The 14,862-nt window shown below is 32.6% G+C and overlaps 1 protein-coding gene across 1 annotated transcript in view; it reads right to left on the reverse strand.

The window, feature by feature from the left end:
- LOC123708519 (laminin subunit alpha-1) overlaps window positions 1-2,097 on the reverse strand; it is a 125,846-nt gene extending 123,749 nt beyond the window's left edge. The window contains exon 1 of the mRNA XM_045659274.1: window positions 1,836-2,097. Coding sequence (XP_045515230.1) covers window positions 1,836-1,914 — 79 coding nt within the window. The 5' untranslated portion in view covers window positions 1,915-2,097. The remainder of the gene's footprint in view (window positions 1-1,835) is intronic.
- Between the last annotated feature and the right edge of the window lie 12,765 nt (window positions 2,098-14,862).

Here is a 14,862-nt window from a genome sequence, read left to right on the forward strand (position 1 = left end):
CTCTGGTCAATTCAAAAGGCTATATCGAAGGTATTTTATGATATATATATATATATATATAAGTATTAAAATAATTAATATATTTAAGTATTAAAATATTATAACGTATATGAAGGAAAATTTGTAGGTGAGCAAAATATAAAACGTTACGTAGTTTTCGCGGACAAAATACAGTGGCGCTTCAACAGTTGATCTTGGCCTTAGATTTCTGTATCTGTTTCACGATCACTTTTGTCCTAATAGGTCATTAGTCTGCTGTGCCCAACACGAGGACAAAACGATACAAATATTATTAATACTATCGTATAATAAATCATATTTTTGAACTAAACTTCGAAAACTGTTGTCACAACAGTCTGTTAAAATAGTTTTAAATAATTACAAGAAACTAACGATGCAGTTAGTTGCAAGGAATTGCCACAAAAAGTTGTCTTTCTAAACACGACTACGCACCGGCATTCGTCACCGGCTTACTGTACTTAGCTTGTAATAATATTCATATCTTGAATATTATTTATTGAGCAGTCTAAACTACATATTCACACCAAACATACGTATTAAAAGATGGACATTTTAATATACGAGTATAATATAAATTACAAATGTGTTTTTATTATGGTCGTTTGTTTGATTTCCTGAAATGTCGTAATACCCAATAGTGGCAGACACACGTGTATAATCTTAATATCATATATACAGTGTCTCCTGGGGAGTCAAAACAAATATGTTCTAGTTCATAATATACTTTTTTCATATACATACAATATTAAATAAATGGAATTTATATTTATTTCTTTTCAATATTTTCTATATTAAAATTAACTCTTAATAGAAATAAGAAATAAAAATCAGTGAATTCTACGGTAAATATAAATTCCGCGCTTCTAAGTCTATAGTCTATACGTCATTACTACAATATTTACGTAATTTTTACTTTTACATATTTTCAAAACTACAAAAAGATTCTAGCATTAACGCAACTGGCAACACAGATTCCTTACCTTCTAATATTTTGTTAATACTCTGAAGCACGTTCGACGGTTTACAATACAAACATTTTTAGAATGGTTCAAAAATAAGTTCCGAGAGGGATAGTAGTCCCGGTGTGATAATTATCCAGAAGGCGATAATTGACGCACCGGTCCAGCCAGGAAGTCAGGATAGTCGTGCGCACGCCATCAGATTATAGGGATCAGTGAGTTTCTTAAAAAAAATGTTTCGAAGAGAAAACGCAACAATTTTTTAAATTATAAATACCTACATTGTTTTAGTTTATAAGAAATCACGACACGACATTAAAATATACATATAGTGTAAGAATTTATATGTAATTTATACTTTATTTTATATCCTAACCTGTAGCTATACCTAGCTGATAGCCGAATAGTACTTTTTACACTTTTAACGATATTAGAAACACCTACTTATATTGATTATGAATTAGTATAACGCATCATTGTAAAAAAATTTACGTGGACATTTTGAGGGATATATTACAGTTCCACAGAAAAATAGTATAATATATATTAATAGCGAATTTAGTAAAAATATCATTGAAATATTCAAAATACCCGGAACGCTCAATAAAAGTTTGTCCGTTAGTACTGCCAACTAATTCAACTTTAATTTAATAAATACTGATTTTGTAATCAGATGTGGTGTAAGTAACAAATATCGGAATAGACGTAGATGAACTTTTAATCGAAGGCAGAATTTGATTGTGTATTTACTTAATAATACCCGATTTTCTCGTTATTAACCCTTAACTTATGTTGCCTGTTTTCAAACAAAATGGCCAAGTATATATTAACATTTATAGTTAACATTATACATACCAGGTTTATGATGCCTGTGCTTCTTTTCTCTGCCATCAGCCGTGGTCAGCAGTAACGTAAAAAGAATATATCGCCACATTTTTACCACATCACTTTCAAAAATTTGTTTAATATCACTTGCAAAAGTATGAACACATTGTTAAATTATTAACCACTCTTTATTACACTTTTTGATGGTTTAATTATATCATAAATATAAAAAATAAATAAAAAATCACTTATAATGTTGTATCGTAATTATTCCGTAAGCCATCAACTCGATCTCGAGAATACCATTACTATCAACGCTTTGAGTTCAACTGAAAAATAAAAATTTAAACCATTCTGGGTTGCCATACACATAACAAAGAACCGGTAAAAACTTTATCTAGAAATCCTACCAAATTTGCCACCACTATAATTCGATAGATAATAATATATACTTTATATAATATAAACTTAAGTTAGTATGCAAGTGTTTAGTGATTTTTAACTGCAGTATTGCGTGGTGGTTTGACTACGCGCCTGTTAACTCTGAGTTCGTGCAGTTACTTCACGACTTTGTACCCATGGAATTTTCTTTCTATATGCCAGTTTAAATCTCTCTCGTACGGCGAAGGCAAATCATATGAGAGAACCGCATAGTTTAGACACATAATTCAACTGTCGTGTAGTCCTCTTTTGATGATTTTTAATGACGTAGGTAATAATAAAGTTAGCTACCGAATCGAAACATGATATGACAAAATTCAAGTAACTGCAGTTTTAATGCAAGCGATTGCATTATATATACATTATACACATATTATTTAATTTTAATTGTTTTAAGTTGCTACATTTCTACCATATGGCCAGGAACCTGCTGTAACTGGTCACACTGGCATGATTTGTCCAAAATAACTTTTTGCATAAAACGAACTTCAATATTAAAATTCATATCAACTTCTTAATTTTTTTTGCACTGAAATGAACTGCGTTTTGTATATATACATATATATCATAAGAATATTGATTGTATTATGTGATTAAGAAAAATCTAACGCTTCACGCTAACGGAAGGAGTTCTGTTTATAAGGCACAGATGGCGTGATACACAAAATAACATACGTACCTATATACCACTGTATTACTACTTCATGCATGTGTAATTTTATAAGCGTTAGTAAGCAATGTTTGTAGTAGAGGGCAGTGACAAAAACTTAAAAAGAGATTTGTAAGATTTAACAATGATCTCTGTAGTTTTAACTATTTCATTCACTAACCCTGCTGGTCACTAATTATTATTTTTTAATTTGGATTCATTTCTGGAATTTGGTGATTCTGTTGTACGTTACGTACGTAATACGTTTGCATTTTTACCTTGGACCACGATTTGCCTCTGACTTTTTTAGTTTAATTTACTCTCATTATTATATTTCTACACAAACTATTTAAAAATATATTAAGCATAATGTCTGAATATAAAAACCTTTTCGATAATCTTCAGTTACTTTAGCATTTACACAAAAATAATGAAAGTTTATTGAAAATTAAAATGATCTATGGTAATTTGAAATTCTATGACTATGCGCGTTTTGGTAGTATATTAGTTAGCACAACTATCTCCAGGTAGCGCTAGTTATACTAAATTATACTTTGTTATAAATATTGCTGGTACAAGACTTGTTAAATTGTAATAAGCGTATCCAGCTAATTGAAAATTTCGGGGTAGATTATTATGTTATTACTTTAAGTCTGATTAATTGTCACCTCGTCTTTATTACCTAGAATTTGGATATAATTTCCAATAAACGAAAGTTTTAAAAAATGTTCTTTCTGCGTTTCTTTGACGATCATTGTCGTTTAATGGTTACGGGAAATTATAGCTTGCCATATAGATACTTGGATATAAGTTTGAGATTAAAAAAACACAATGATAAGCCAAAAATGTTTAATGTCATAATAAATTTACACTGCATTAACACCAAAATACACGGCGCGAACGCCCACTAAACAAGTTTATCTAAAAAAAGTCCACTAAAATTATTTATTTCATACATTCGGATAGATTCATCAGATTATCAGCGCGATAATATTATACTAGATCTATTCAAAGGTACAAACATACGCTCCAACGACTTATAAAGTTTAGGACACACCTTATCTATATTTAAATTAAATTTATACATTCTTCTATTCTATGATTATGAATCATGATTATGTTTTATAATGCAAAATATTAGGAAACGTATAAAAACTTTTGATCTTACTTTAAATAGTTTATTGTTTCAACATAAATAGTGGTCGAGCCGCGTTTGAAAACAATTGTTCATTTCGGACCGTAAATCCATCCGAGAACTTAAGGTCTGTGACTTAGCGCTATGTCTCCCGTGTGACAAAAACGGATAGGAATTTAGACATACAGGAACCGTAGTCTGATTGATACCCTCTTCCTGGAATTTGTAGCCAAAATACCTTAACAAACGCGATACGACCACTTAGGATTTAATATTATCGCAATAGATATGTCTAGAACAGGTTAGTGACGCGATCTAGTTATACAATACAATGCAATATGTAAATTGGTATGATTTTGGTATTGAGTCTATAGAGTAAGATTCCAAAACAAGACCTAGAGCGAACTCACGTATGTTAAAATCCAGACACACGAGAGTCATCTAGTCTCGTTTTTGAATATCGCCCAATGGAAGTTTGTGTCTGTGCTTAGATACTTAAAGTAATACAGCGCCATCTGTTGCCAATTCAAAGAAAACCGGAGTACAACGTGTATTGCTTTTAATTAGTATTTAGTACTAAAATGATATTATTTATTACGTTAACAGAACACTATAATTCAAGAGATTATTGCTAAACTGGTCCTGTGTTGCTTATTAGAACTGACAGACGCAAAAACATACAACCAAATAGCTTTTGTAAAATAGTACAATAATTAGAAGCCTGTGTCAAAATTGTTATTTGTAAAATCTTAATATCATAATTAAAAATAGGTAATAAAAAGACGCGATACGATATAAGATATGATTTTAATTGTTTTATTTATTGATTGGCGATATATTGAAGCTTTGCACAATATAGTAGATATGTGAAAGTATCGTTTAGTTTTTGTTGCTTCTTGAATATTGCTGAAGGAGATAAGTTTATTATTATCTTTACACATTTTTTAATGATATGATTACAACGATTTTATTGCATCATTTGTAAATAACATTTAAATGGTTTAAAACCGACCCGATGCAAACTAAGAGCACGCCACATAGAATATAAAAAAGAGCTTAAAATATGTATAAATTTTTTTCTTATAACTTTATAGATTTTCTTAAATATTAACAGAAACCTAAATGAACATAAAAAATCACGATCAACGGTCTATCGGGGCCTATCACCTACGCCACGACTAATAAAATTATTTCTTCCAATCCACCACCGACACGAACTCAAATATCTTTACGAATAAAAAATATTCCGCGATACAAATTACAATAAGAAATTGCAAACACGAACTTTCCACGCGTCGATTGATGGATGGATATATGGGTGTTGAGTGTCGGGTGTGTGCGGTGTAGACCCGTAACTGGGTGCGGAAGGGGGCCGGTACGGCGCCCCCGCCCTGCGGGCCCGACCGGGCCGCCTCAGACGAACCACTCGTCCTTGTGCGGTGCGGCGCCGCTCAGCGCTGCGCCCGCGCCCGCAGGCGGCCCGGGCGCGCCGCCCTGTACCTGCAATGCAGCCCTGATCCTTACATCTTTATCAAATTATTCATTTTTAAAAGACTTAAGCCGCTCACACGCGCCGCAGCAGTATTGGCCTTGTGACTTCAGCGTGCGACTCTCACCCTTGATGTCGCAAGCTCGATTCCGGGCACCAATGGACTGTCTTTCTATGTGCGCATTTAACATTAACTCGAACAGTGAAGGAAAACATCGTGAGGAAACCGGCTTGCCTTAGATCCAAAAAATCGACGGCGTGTGTCAGGCACAGAAGGCTGATCATCTACTTGCCTATTCGATTAACAAATGATCATGAAACAGATACAGAAATCTGAGGCCGAGACCTAAAAAGGTTGTAGCGCCATTGATTTTTTTAAGCCGTAATCCAGGTGGAACTAACTGCCCAGAGTCCTTCAAGAGTGCATTTATGGCCAGATCCAGATAAAAAGACTGGCAACGCTTCATGGCAGTGAGCGGTAGTGCCACTTAACATCAGACTAACTTGTTGAAACCTAATTAAAAATTTTGGTACGCCCATTTATTTTAAGTAAGTTTGATTACTGTAACCTACAAAACTACTGTAAATAGGATCGATTAATACTTTAAATCTATATATGTATATATAAATTAAGGAAATTGCGCGGGAAATAACAAAATTTAAAAAATACTTTTGTTACGATGGCAAATTTATTACAATTCAAACTTTTTCATGTAAACATGGCGTTTGAAATAACATTGCCAGAATGCGTGCTGCAAATATCGTCAAAGAGGATGTAAGATAACTGAATATCGTTTAGAACAAATGTTTCGATCGGAGTTATTATATTGATAAAATACATATGAAATAATAAGAGTCGCTAATTGTTTGTGGCATTAATTTTGAAAATCAATGTTTTTCACATGGCATGGTTATATATCACCTAAATCAGTGTCAGAATGCCAAACAAAACTATTTATATACACGCCAGAAAAACAAAGGAATGTTATTTATCATAAAGCATTAGGATAATAAACACTTTGTTTCTGAAATATTTTTTAGTTATTATACCAATTCGAAATTAATATTTATAGTTAGGACAGGACAATGTCTGTCGGGTCAGCTAGCAGCTAGTTAAATATATAAAAAGCATTGTGTTCATAATTATCTTATATAATTTAATTAATAATATTATCTAAAGAACGCGGTTTTGTAGTTTTTTTATTCCCACGTAATCCCATACCGTCAGTAGTATGTAGCGAGCTCGAAAAGAATACATGTAAAGGGAAATTTTTGGTCATTAATTAAGTAATTAGTAAGGAATGATGAGTTACCCGCGCGGGCCCGCAGGGTGCGCCCAGTTTCCCGGCAGTCGCGTGGTGCTGCCCGGCGAGCTCGGCACGGCCTTCCCCGCACCGTTACTGCTCGCCATTTGCTCTACTGCAAGACATAATGAGAAATATGAGAAGATAGTATCAAAATCCAATATAGTGGGGGAAGTAAAAGACCCCTCTTACCACTGAACTAGCAACTAGGAATGAAAGAAGATCTGAGTGTCAAATCTAAGTTGTATTAAGTAGGTATAAAGCCGAAAATATTACAATGTAGGTGTGTACGGCGGTTGGGCGCCCTTCGACGACAATAGCAGCACAGCAAGGCTGCTATTAAAAGCACTAGTAATACTGCTGTGCCACCTGCCACCACCATCCACGTCTCGCTGCTACCGCCACTGCCGTTCTCTGTAAATAATAACTAAACATTTATGCATCTTAATTTATATAATAAAATTAATAAGTATGATGAAATAATCATTAAAATATATCTTTAAAAATATCATGGTGTATTTCTTGTATAAAAATGTTTGCGTTACGCACGGCGTCGGATTACACACGACCTACGGTGGTGCGTATTCGCCGCGTACGTACGCAAATCATGCGGATTCTCGGATACGTCAAATGACGTCACAGCCAACAGACGTCCCGTGAGAGGTAAACTTCAATAATCTTATAAGTAATTTATTTATGGATTATTTATTACAGTGATTTTATTTAGAAGAAGTATCACGTTATAAATATTTTCTAAAACCAATAAAATCACTGACAATATTTATTAATATGACGAGTATTGAGTTCAGTTCTGGGCGTAACTATAATTGTTAGAAAACACTTTTTAAACGGATTGAAGTTATGTATTATTATTCTAAACAAATAATAATACATCTCTCAGTTTCAATCAGTTTAAAAAGTGTTTTCTTAATGTGTAAAAGCTATGTTAACAAAAGACAATACTATAATTGTAGCATACTTTTTATCTACTTCCCTTAGAGCTATAAATTTAGGACTTCCAACACAAGAAAATATTTTTTTGTGCATGACAAATTATTTTACCGGGGCATAACGCAGCGGTGTCTTCATCAGATCCGTCTGCGCAATGGTCGACGCCGTCACAGGTGAGGTCTGCGCTTACGCAAAACTCTCGCTGTTTGCACCGGAACTCCTTGCACCCGTGTTCTGGAAGAAATACTAGGAGATATGAGATTTACATTTATCTGAATTTTACTTTTTATTTAATGAGATGATGAATTAATAAAACTAATTCTATAATTAATTAGGATATAATTAGTAAATGGTGTCGATTCTGTAAAAATCCTGTCAAACATTCTGATATGTCAAAATACTGTCATCCTCTAAATTGACAATTCATTTAATAAAACCGAAAATTAATTTGATAGAACTAAACTATTTTAATATTAATAAATAAATATCCTGTCAAACATTCTGATAACCTCTAAATTGGCACGGCTAAAACTGACAATTAATTTGACAGAACTCAAATATTTTAATAATAATTATTTAATTAATCGAACAAAATTACCTTTACGCTAACTAAAGTTACTAATGTAAAATTTGTAGAATTTATGTTTAGAGATATTTACATAAAAATCGGCACCACGAAATAATTACATTTTCTAAATAGAAAGATTGAAATTTACAATTATACTAAAGCTTCGCTCAAAACATAATATTCAATAATATAATAATTAAATGCAATATTCAAATATAATATAATTGTAATAGAAAAAGATATCACGATGTATGACATGAATCACATGAATGTAAGTTACAAGGTAAATTAAAACAACGAAAATAGTAAATATTGCAATTGTTTTGCTTAGAATGATGCTGCATTCTACACCCGGCTGTGTCCTAATAATCTTCTATCTGGGCTATTGATATCTACTCTTACAAAACTTCATAAGGAAGCTATTTATAACAATGGGCGCGACGTGGTCCATGAAACGATTCGCCAAACATTTGAATCAATAAGTCATCAAAGCGTAAATTTTTTGCACCAAATTAAATTGACCTTTGTTTTACTGGTTTCAACAAAATACACAAATATTTTATTTTTAAACTAAACAACGGTTAATCTTCTCATCAGTTTCGAGAGAATTGTTGTTTAAAGTTATAACTATTTGTTAGGGCAATTTTTCTCATGATATTTTCTTCACAATTAATTACACAACTGGGAAAAGATCATACTACCTCCCACGCTTAACAAGCGTTGTAGAGGATTGTAGTTACTGAGTGATTAATGCTTGCATTATCTCATTTATTTTTAATCTTTTTCTACAGTGTTATTGACCTTACACTATTTTTATTATAATTGCACGAATTAATTTGAACATATATTATAAATAATTTAATAGAAAATAATATTTCTTCTATGATTAACGTATATCGTAACCTGTATATGTAAAGTTTACAAAGAATAAGTCCCCGTGAAGCACGGTCAGAAATTTATGAAGTGGGATCTCTCCCACAAATCCTTTGATCTAAGCCCTTTCAGTAGAAAACAGGGAGTTAGCAGACGCGACGAAATGAAGTGTATTTGTTACGTGGTACAACCCTTTACAATTCTAATAGTAGTTTTAACGCATACTGAAACTATATTCTTATTTACACATTATTCTACGCAGTGGCAGCTATGTACAGCTGAATAGTATCTTTTGTTAGTAAATACATTTCGAGGAAATTTCTTTAACATATATTAGCGTATTGTAATTTTAAAAAAATTATACATATCGACATGCATGTTAAATTTGTGATCGACTAATACTGCCAACGTATTTAAAACATCTAGTTATATAAATAACTTCATAATATCTGTTAATAAATGAATTTTGAAAATTGTGTATAATGTTCAAGCTCTATCAATTAAAATTAAATTCATTGACGAATACTGTGATATATGAACTTGAGAGTACATTTCTAATTATGCGCCAAATTATCGTTGACCAGTCACGTGCAAAACAGGAAGGGAGGGCTCGAAATATTAAATTTATTTCGGAGTTGTTGAGTTTATATTAAAGTCTTTTGTTCATATTACTATATTCCCTTCAGGCAAATATTGAAATAACAATAAGAGGGTTCCTGCCTATGTAGTGGCGAGATGTATAAACTGGAAATTATTCGTTTGATTAACGTAATTTTGAAGCAATTGTTTCATAGAAAGCTAAATACGTGCCTATATACCATAAAGGCTTTCCAAGACTTCACATATACAATAGCAATATGTTAAATATAAATATTAAATTTAATGTGAATCGATAGAAATCGTGTGTCATTTAGTAATATAATTAAGAATTGTGAATTGTGTGTTCATTTTAAAAAGCGGAATTGGCATAAAGCGAATCTCAAACATGAATCGTGCGCTCAAAGGCTGTGAACCAATGGACATTTATTATATTATTTGAAGAAGTATAACATCGTGGGGAAAAAAAAGACAAGAATGAAAAATATACCAGAAACTAACAAATTTATTAAATTTTTCAAATAAGGGTTCGTAATAATACCGCGGTCGATATCGTAGCCACCAACTAGAGATATATAACCGCTGAATAAGATTACTTTTACCCTCCGATCTCAACGCTTTTGACTGATCGTTAGAAGATTCTCTTATAATATAATAGAGAAGAATTTCTCAGCCATTATCTTTGAAGAGAAACTTGAATATCAAGAGGCTAAAAACAAAAAGCTGCACGCCAAAAGTTCACAAAGAAAATAATATTATTATATTCCGCAAGATTTCTAAACCGTTCGAACTTTCAAAATCCTTTCACACTACTTTTCCACGCAGCCAGGCGGAAAATTGATGCTGTTTTTTAAAGGAAAGATTTTGACAGTTTTTTTAACGAATTGTGTCTGAAGGTTTCAACACATTATTAACTTGATTATGTCACTTATCGCTCATCACCTCCACGTGATATCTAGGCATAAAATATTTCTTTATGCTTGAACACGCGAACATTGACGACTATTACCGAGTCTCCGAGTAGTTTGCAACGTTTACTATATAAAAATATCTCCTAACAATTATACATATAAAGTCTTGTTTCAATTCATTTTAAAGAAAGTAAACATTAAAAATGATGTCAACACAAGCAGTGTTAAAACGTATAAAGTTTTTATAAAATATTTATTATGAAAGATTGAATATCCCTGTCGTAGTTTAGCCAAATTGCGACTGCTCATTAAATTCAATGAAATTTAACCATTGCAATGCTGACGCAAACGATCCAGACTTATAAAACACGTCGCCCGAGTAAATACTTATTCACCCTCTAACATCCCTTGTAACATATTCAAAATGGGGTAACAAAGGCTTAAATTTTCGCAGAATAAGCGCTATTTATTCTCGTTTTCCATTTTGATGAAACGCCGTGCGCCGAGTGTCCTTACACATTGGCTTTTTGTTTAAAATCTGTTTATCATGGAGTTTATTTTATGCTTGGCAACTTTATAATGCAGCTATAAGTAATGATAAAAATTGTAACTAGGGAAAATAACGCAGGCAGAAGGTGTCCTGGCCACAGGCAACTTCTTGGTTGAAAAACAAATAGTGGTTTGGCCAAAGCACCAAGTCCGTTGACTTTTAGAAGCACGGCATCCAAAATTAAAGCCACGATGATTGCCAACCTTCGAAAGGAGTTGGCACTATAAGGAAATATAATAACTGAAACTGGTCATACATCTCGTTCAAACTAATGTTCTTCATGAATCTGTATGAAGACTTAAAATCTTTAAAATATTTTAAATCAATAATTGACTACGATAGATTTTGCTATTGAGATACTTTTGAGCAGAAGCAAAGACAGTTATGTAAAATAAATAAAAACAAAAGAAAAGTTTGGTGTACGAATTCAAGGCATTTGAATACCCAACGGAGGAGGGTTGACGGAAAGAATCCAATATTATCCAATAGATGTCTTATGTATATCTGTTGTATATTTCGGTAATAGTTTTATATGACAGGATTGACATATAGTTAAGTTACGAATGATACCGGCTTTAAAAAGACGAACTATTAGGAGTGATGTACCACAATGTATGACCAGATTTATAAGACCTAAGCTTGATGAAAGTAGGTTTAAGAATAATAACACAGTTATTTATGAACGTTTAAGGACTTCGCAAATCAAAATACCATATATACCGTTTGTATAGAACTGGACACAATCCCACCTGATGGAGATGAGATGTCTATTTAATCGCCGCTGAAACGAACCCACAGTAAACTGTCTAGGAAAGATGGAAGGTTCCACTCCTTTTCTGTTTTTAGAAGAAACGTCGATTTAAATCGCGGCACCTGGGGATGCCAACAACGTAGGGGTCCAGTGTGCTTCTAGATGAGCGTTTGAATAAAGAAAGTTTTTTAGTTAGTAATAAATGTTATGTTTATAATATGTATTACTAACAAAACAGACACACATTTTTTTAAAGAAAAAGGTTTAATTGTGTAATGCGTGTGTGCTGTGTTTATAATTGGCCCTGGCTCAGCATAATGCTGAGGACCAGAGTTGTTCCACAGCGCTGGTCGTTCTGCCAGAGACCACAGCAGCTAGTTTGCGCCTCAGTTGCATAAAATATAAGAATCTAATAATACTAATTCACAGTAGAAACAAAAAATAACAATAATAGTAGTAAAAGTTAGCAGTGTAAGTAATGAAGAAAAAATGTAAATTAAATAAAATTTAAAAAAGAGATATATTGTTAAGAAGTAGATAAATAAATATTTATTTTTACGTTACCAATATAGTGACTGGCCAACTCATTGTTATGCAACCAATTTATATCTAATTATACGCCTTATAACATAACGTTAAGTAACACCATATTTTTTTCAATATAACAGTCGCTGTTAAGACCTCTCAGAAAATCAATACAAATCCTCTATCGAGCATCTGCATAAATATTAATTATATTGAAAATCTATTACGATTCGTATAACAAATTTCTATTTTTATGTTTTGCAATTAATACATCAATAAATGGAAACGCTTTTCTGTTTTCGCTCAATGTTATGAACCCTTATAATCCTTAACTTAAGTGGTATTTACACAAGTAAATAATGTAATGAAAAGTTTTCATCTGTGCGAATTTGTTATAAAATTGTAAAACGGAAGATTATTTTCAAATATTAATTATGGTAGCTCGGTATAAGCAAACAGCATTTTGAGTACTGTTATTTTTGGTGTAAACCTTTCATTTTAGCTTCTGTTTAAATTTCACTTAACTTTTCTTACAAAAACAACAAGTTTCTATAGACCGTACAGAAGCAAATTTAAGTAACCTTTTTTTATAAGTCAACGTGGACGTTGGAGACAATAAAATTGATGATGATAACTACTCACCTGATGATAACGAGATGCGGTCTTATGGTAAGAATAAAATGATGACTAGTGCATAGTCTACATAGACTGCAGGGCCTAGTATTTTAACCATTTCTTTTTGAACTGAATTACAATTGAACTAAAAGACAAGACATTACACAAATATACTTACTAGGGTCTTTAACGGAAGTGATAACCAGTTTGAACCCATTGGCGTCGGTGCCCCAGTTGTCGGTCACGTACTTGAGGGTGACAAAGTTGCTGCGCGTGAACAGCGCGCCCACCTGCTGCTTCGTGTTGCGGCAGGACAGGTCTGCCTGAAATATGATATGGCTTTATTGACAAACTGATAAATTTGTAAGTTTTGGTTTAGATGTTTACATGGATAGTATTCTTCTGGACGAACGTATACGATATCGTATGACGAACTTATGAAATAGCCGTATCTTTTTATTTAAAACTAGCTAATAATTTCGACCTCTCCAATATTATATCATTCTTATAAAAAGGATATTAATGGTTTAATATGTTACACTCACAACTACTACACAAAAAAAAATTACATAATTAAAATGCACTACATTCCAAGTGAAATTTTAAATGCTACTCTTAATTGTTTGATTATTTTATAATATAATCAAAATCTTGTCTAACTAAAAAATATTACCAAACATTATTATTACCATTATGATTGTAATGTGGTAAAATAAATATAAAAAATACATAAAGACCTTTTTAGTGAATTAAAAACAGCCCATTTCGTTATAACCATCCGTATAAAATCAAACACCGATTCAAAGACATAAAAGTCTATTGGTCAATTTCATCGACGAAATTCCTTCAAAATTAACTCATCTTTATTACACTTCATAAAACTGAAGGTTCGCGCAATATTTTCTTCATCGAGTGGAGCTTAGTGAACGATGGCCGCATTATATCGCTGTCATATTTCAGGGAGAGCTATCGGGAAGACGTGACCGCCCCGGATTTAGCCTCCCTCTGATCCTCCTTGTCTAACGCCGTGCATCAAAAGAGTCTCTTGCAACAAAATTTTGCATTCTATACCCGCTCTCCGGAGGTTTTATTAAGTCTATGGTGTATTAAAATTCCTTCACAGGGTTCTTATTCTTTACTTTGGAATTCGACTTGGAAATATTTCACACCTTTATAGAAGCGTAAGCTCCATTATCCGATAATAAAGGTTCTTTGTCGTATATTTATTGGATTTTAAAGGGTCGTCGTATTATTCTAGCTCTCTCGATTCTAAAGTAGGTAATATATCGGATATTTTCATATCCATTTCATAATTTATTAAAAGCAAACTCGTGTTGCAACAGTTGATAATAGTTTCTAATATTTATTATTTTTTAAACAATGGTATAGTAATCGCAGATCGGCACGTGTTTCATTTGATATACCCCTTGTTTTGAATATCGTTTATGTAAAATTTTCGTCCAGTCAATTTAAGCCATTGCGCGTGTCCTGAAGTCTTATAAGTTTCATGATGTAAAGTGCACGCCGACTGAATTTAAAGTGGCTGCCATTTACTCAATTCACATCCATCGTGCTGAATAGAGCTGTTGAAATACTTCTTTGAAACATTTTGCTTTGTTCCAGCATCTGTTTCGGTAATAAACACTTTAACACTTTCATTTCCTTTTGAATTCTTCGCGTAAACTTTGCCTGACTTTT

The sequence above is a fragment of the Pieris brassicae genome, chromosome 4, assembly GCF_905147105.1.
Source record: "Pieris brassicae chromosome 4, ilPieBrab1.1, whole genome shotgun sequence".
In the NCBI taxonomy this organism is placed as follows: Eukaryota; Metazoa; Arthropoda; class Insecta; order Lepidoptera; family Pieridae; genus Pieris; species Pieris brassicae.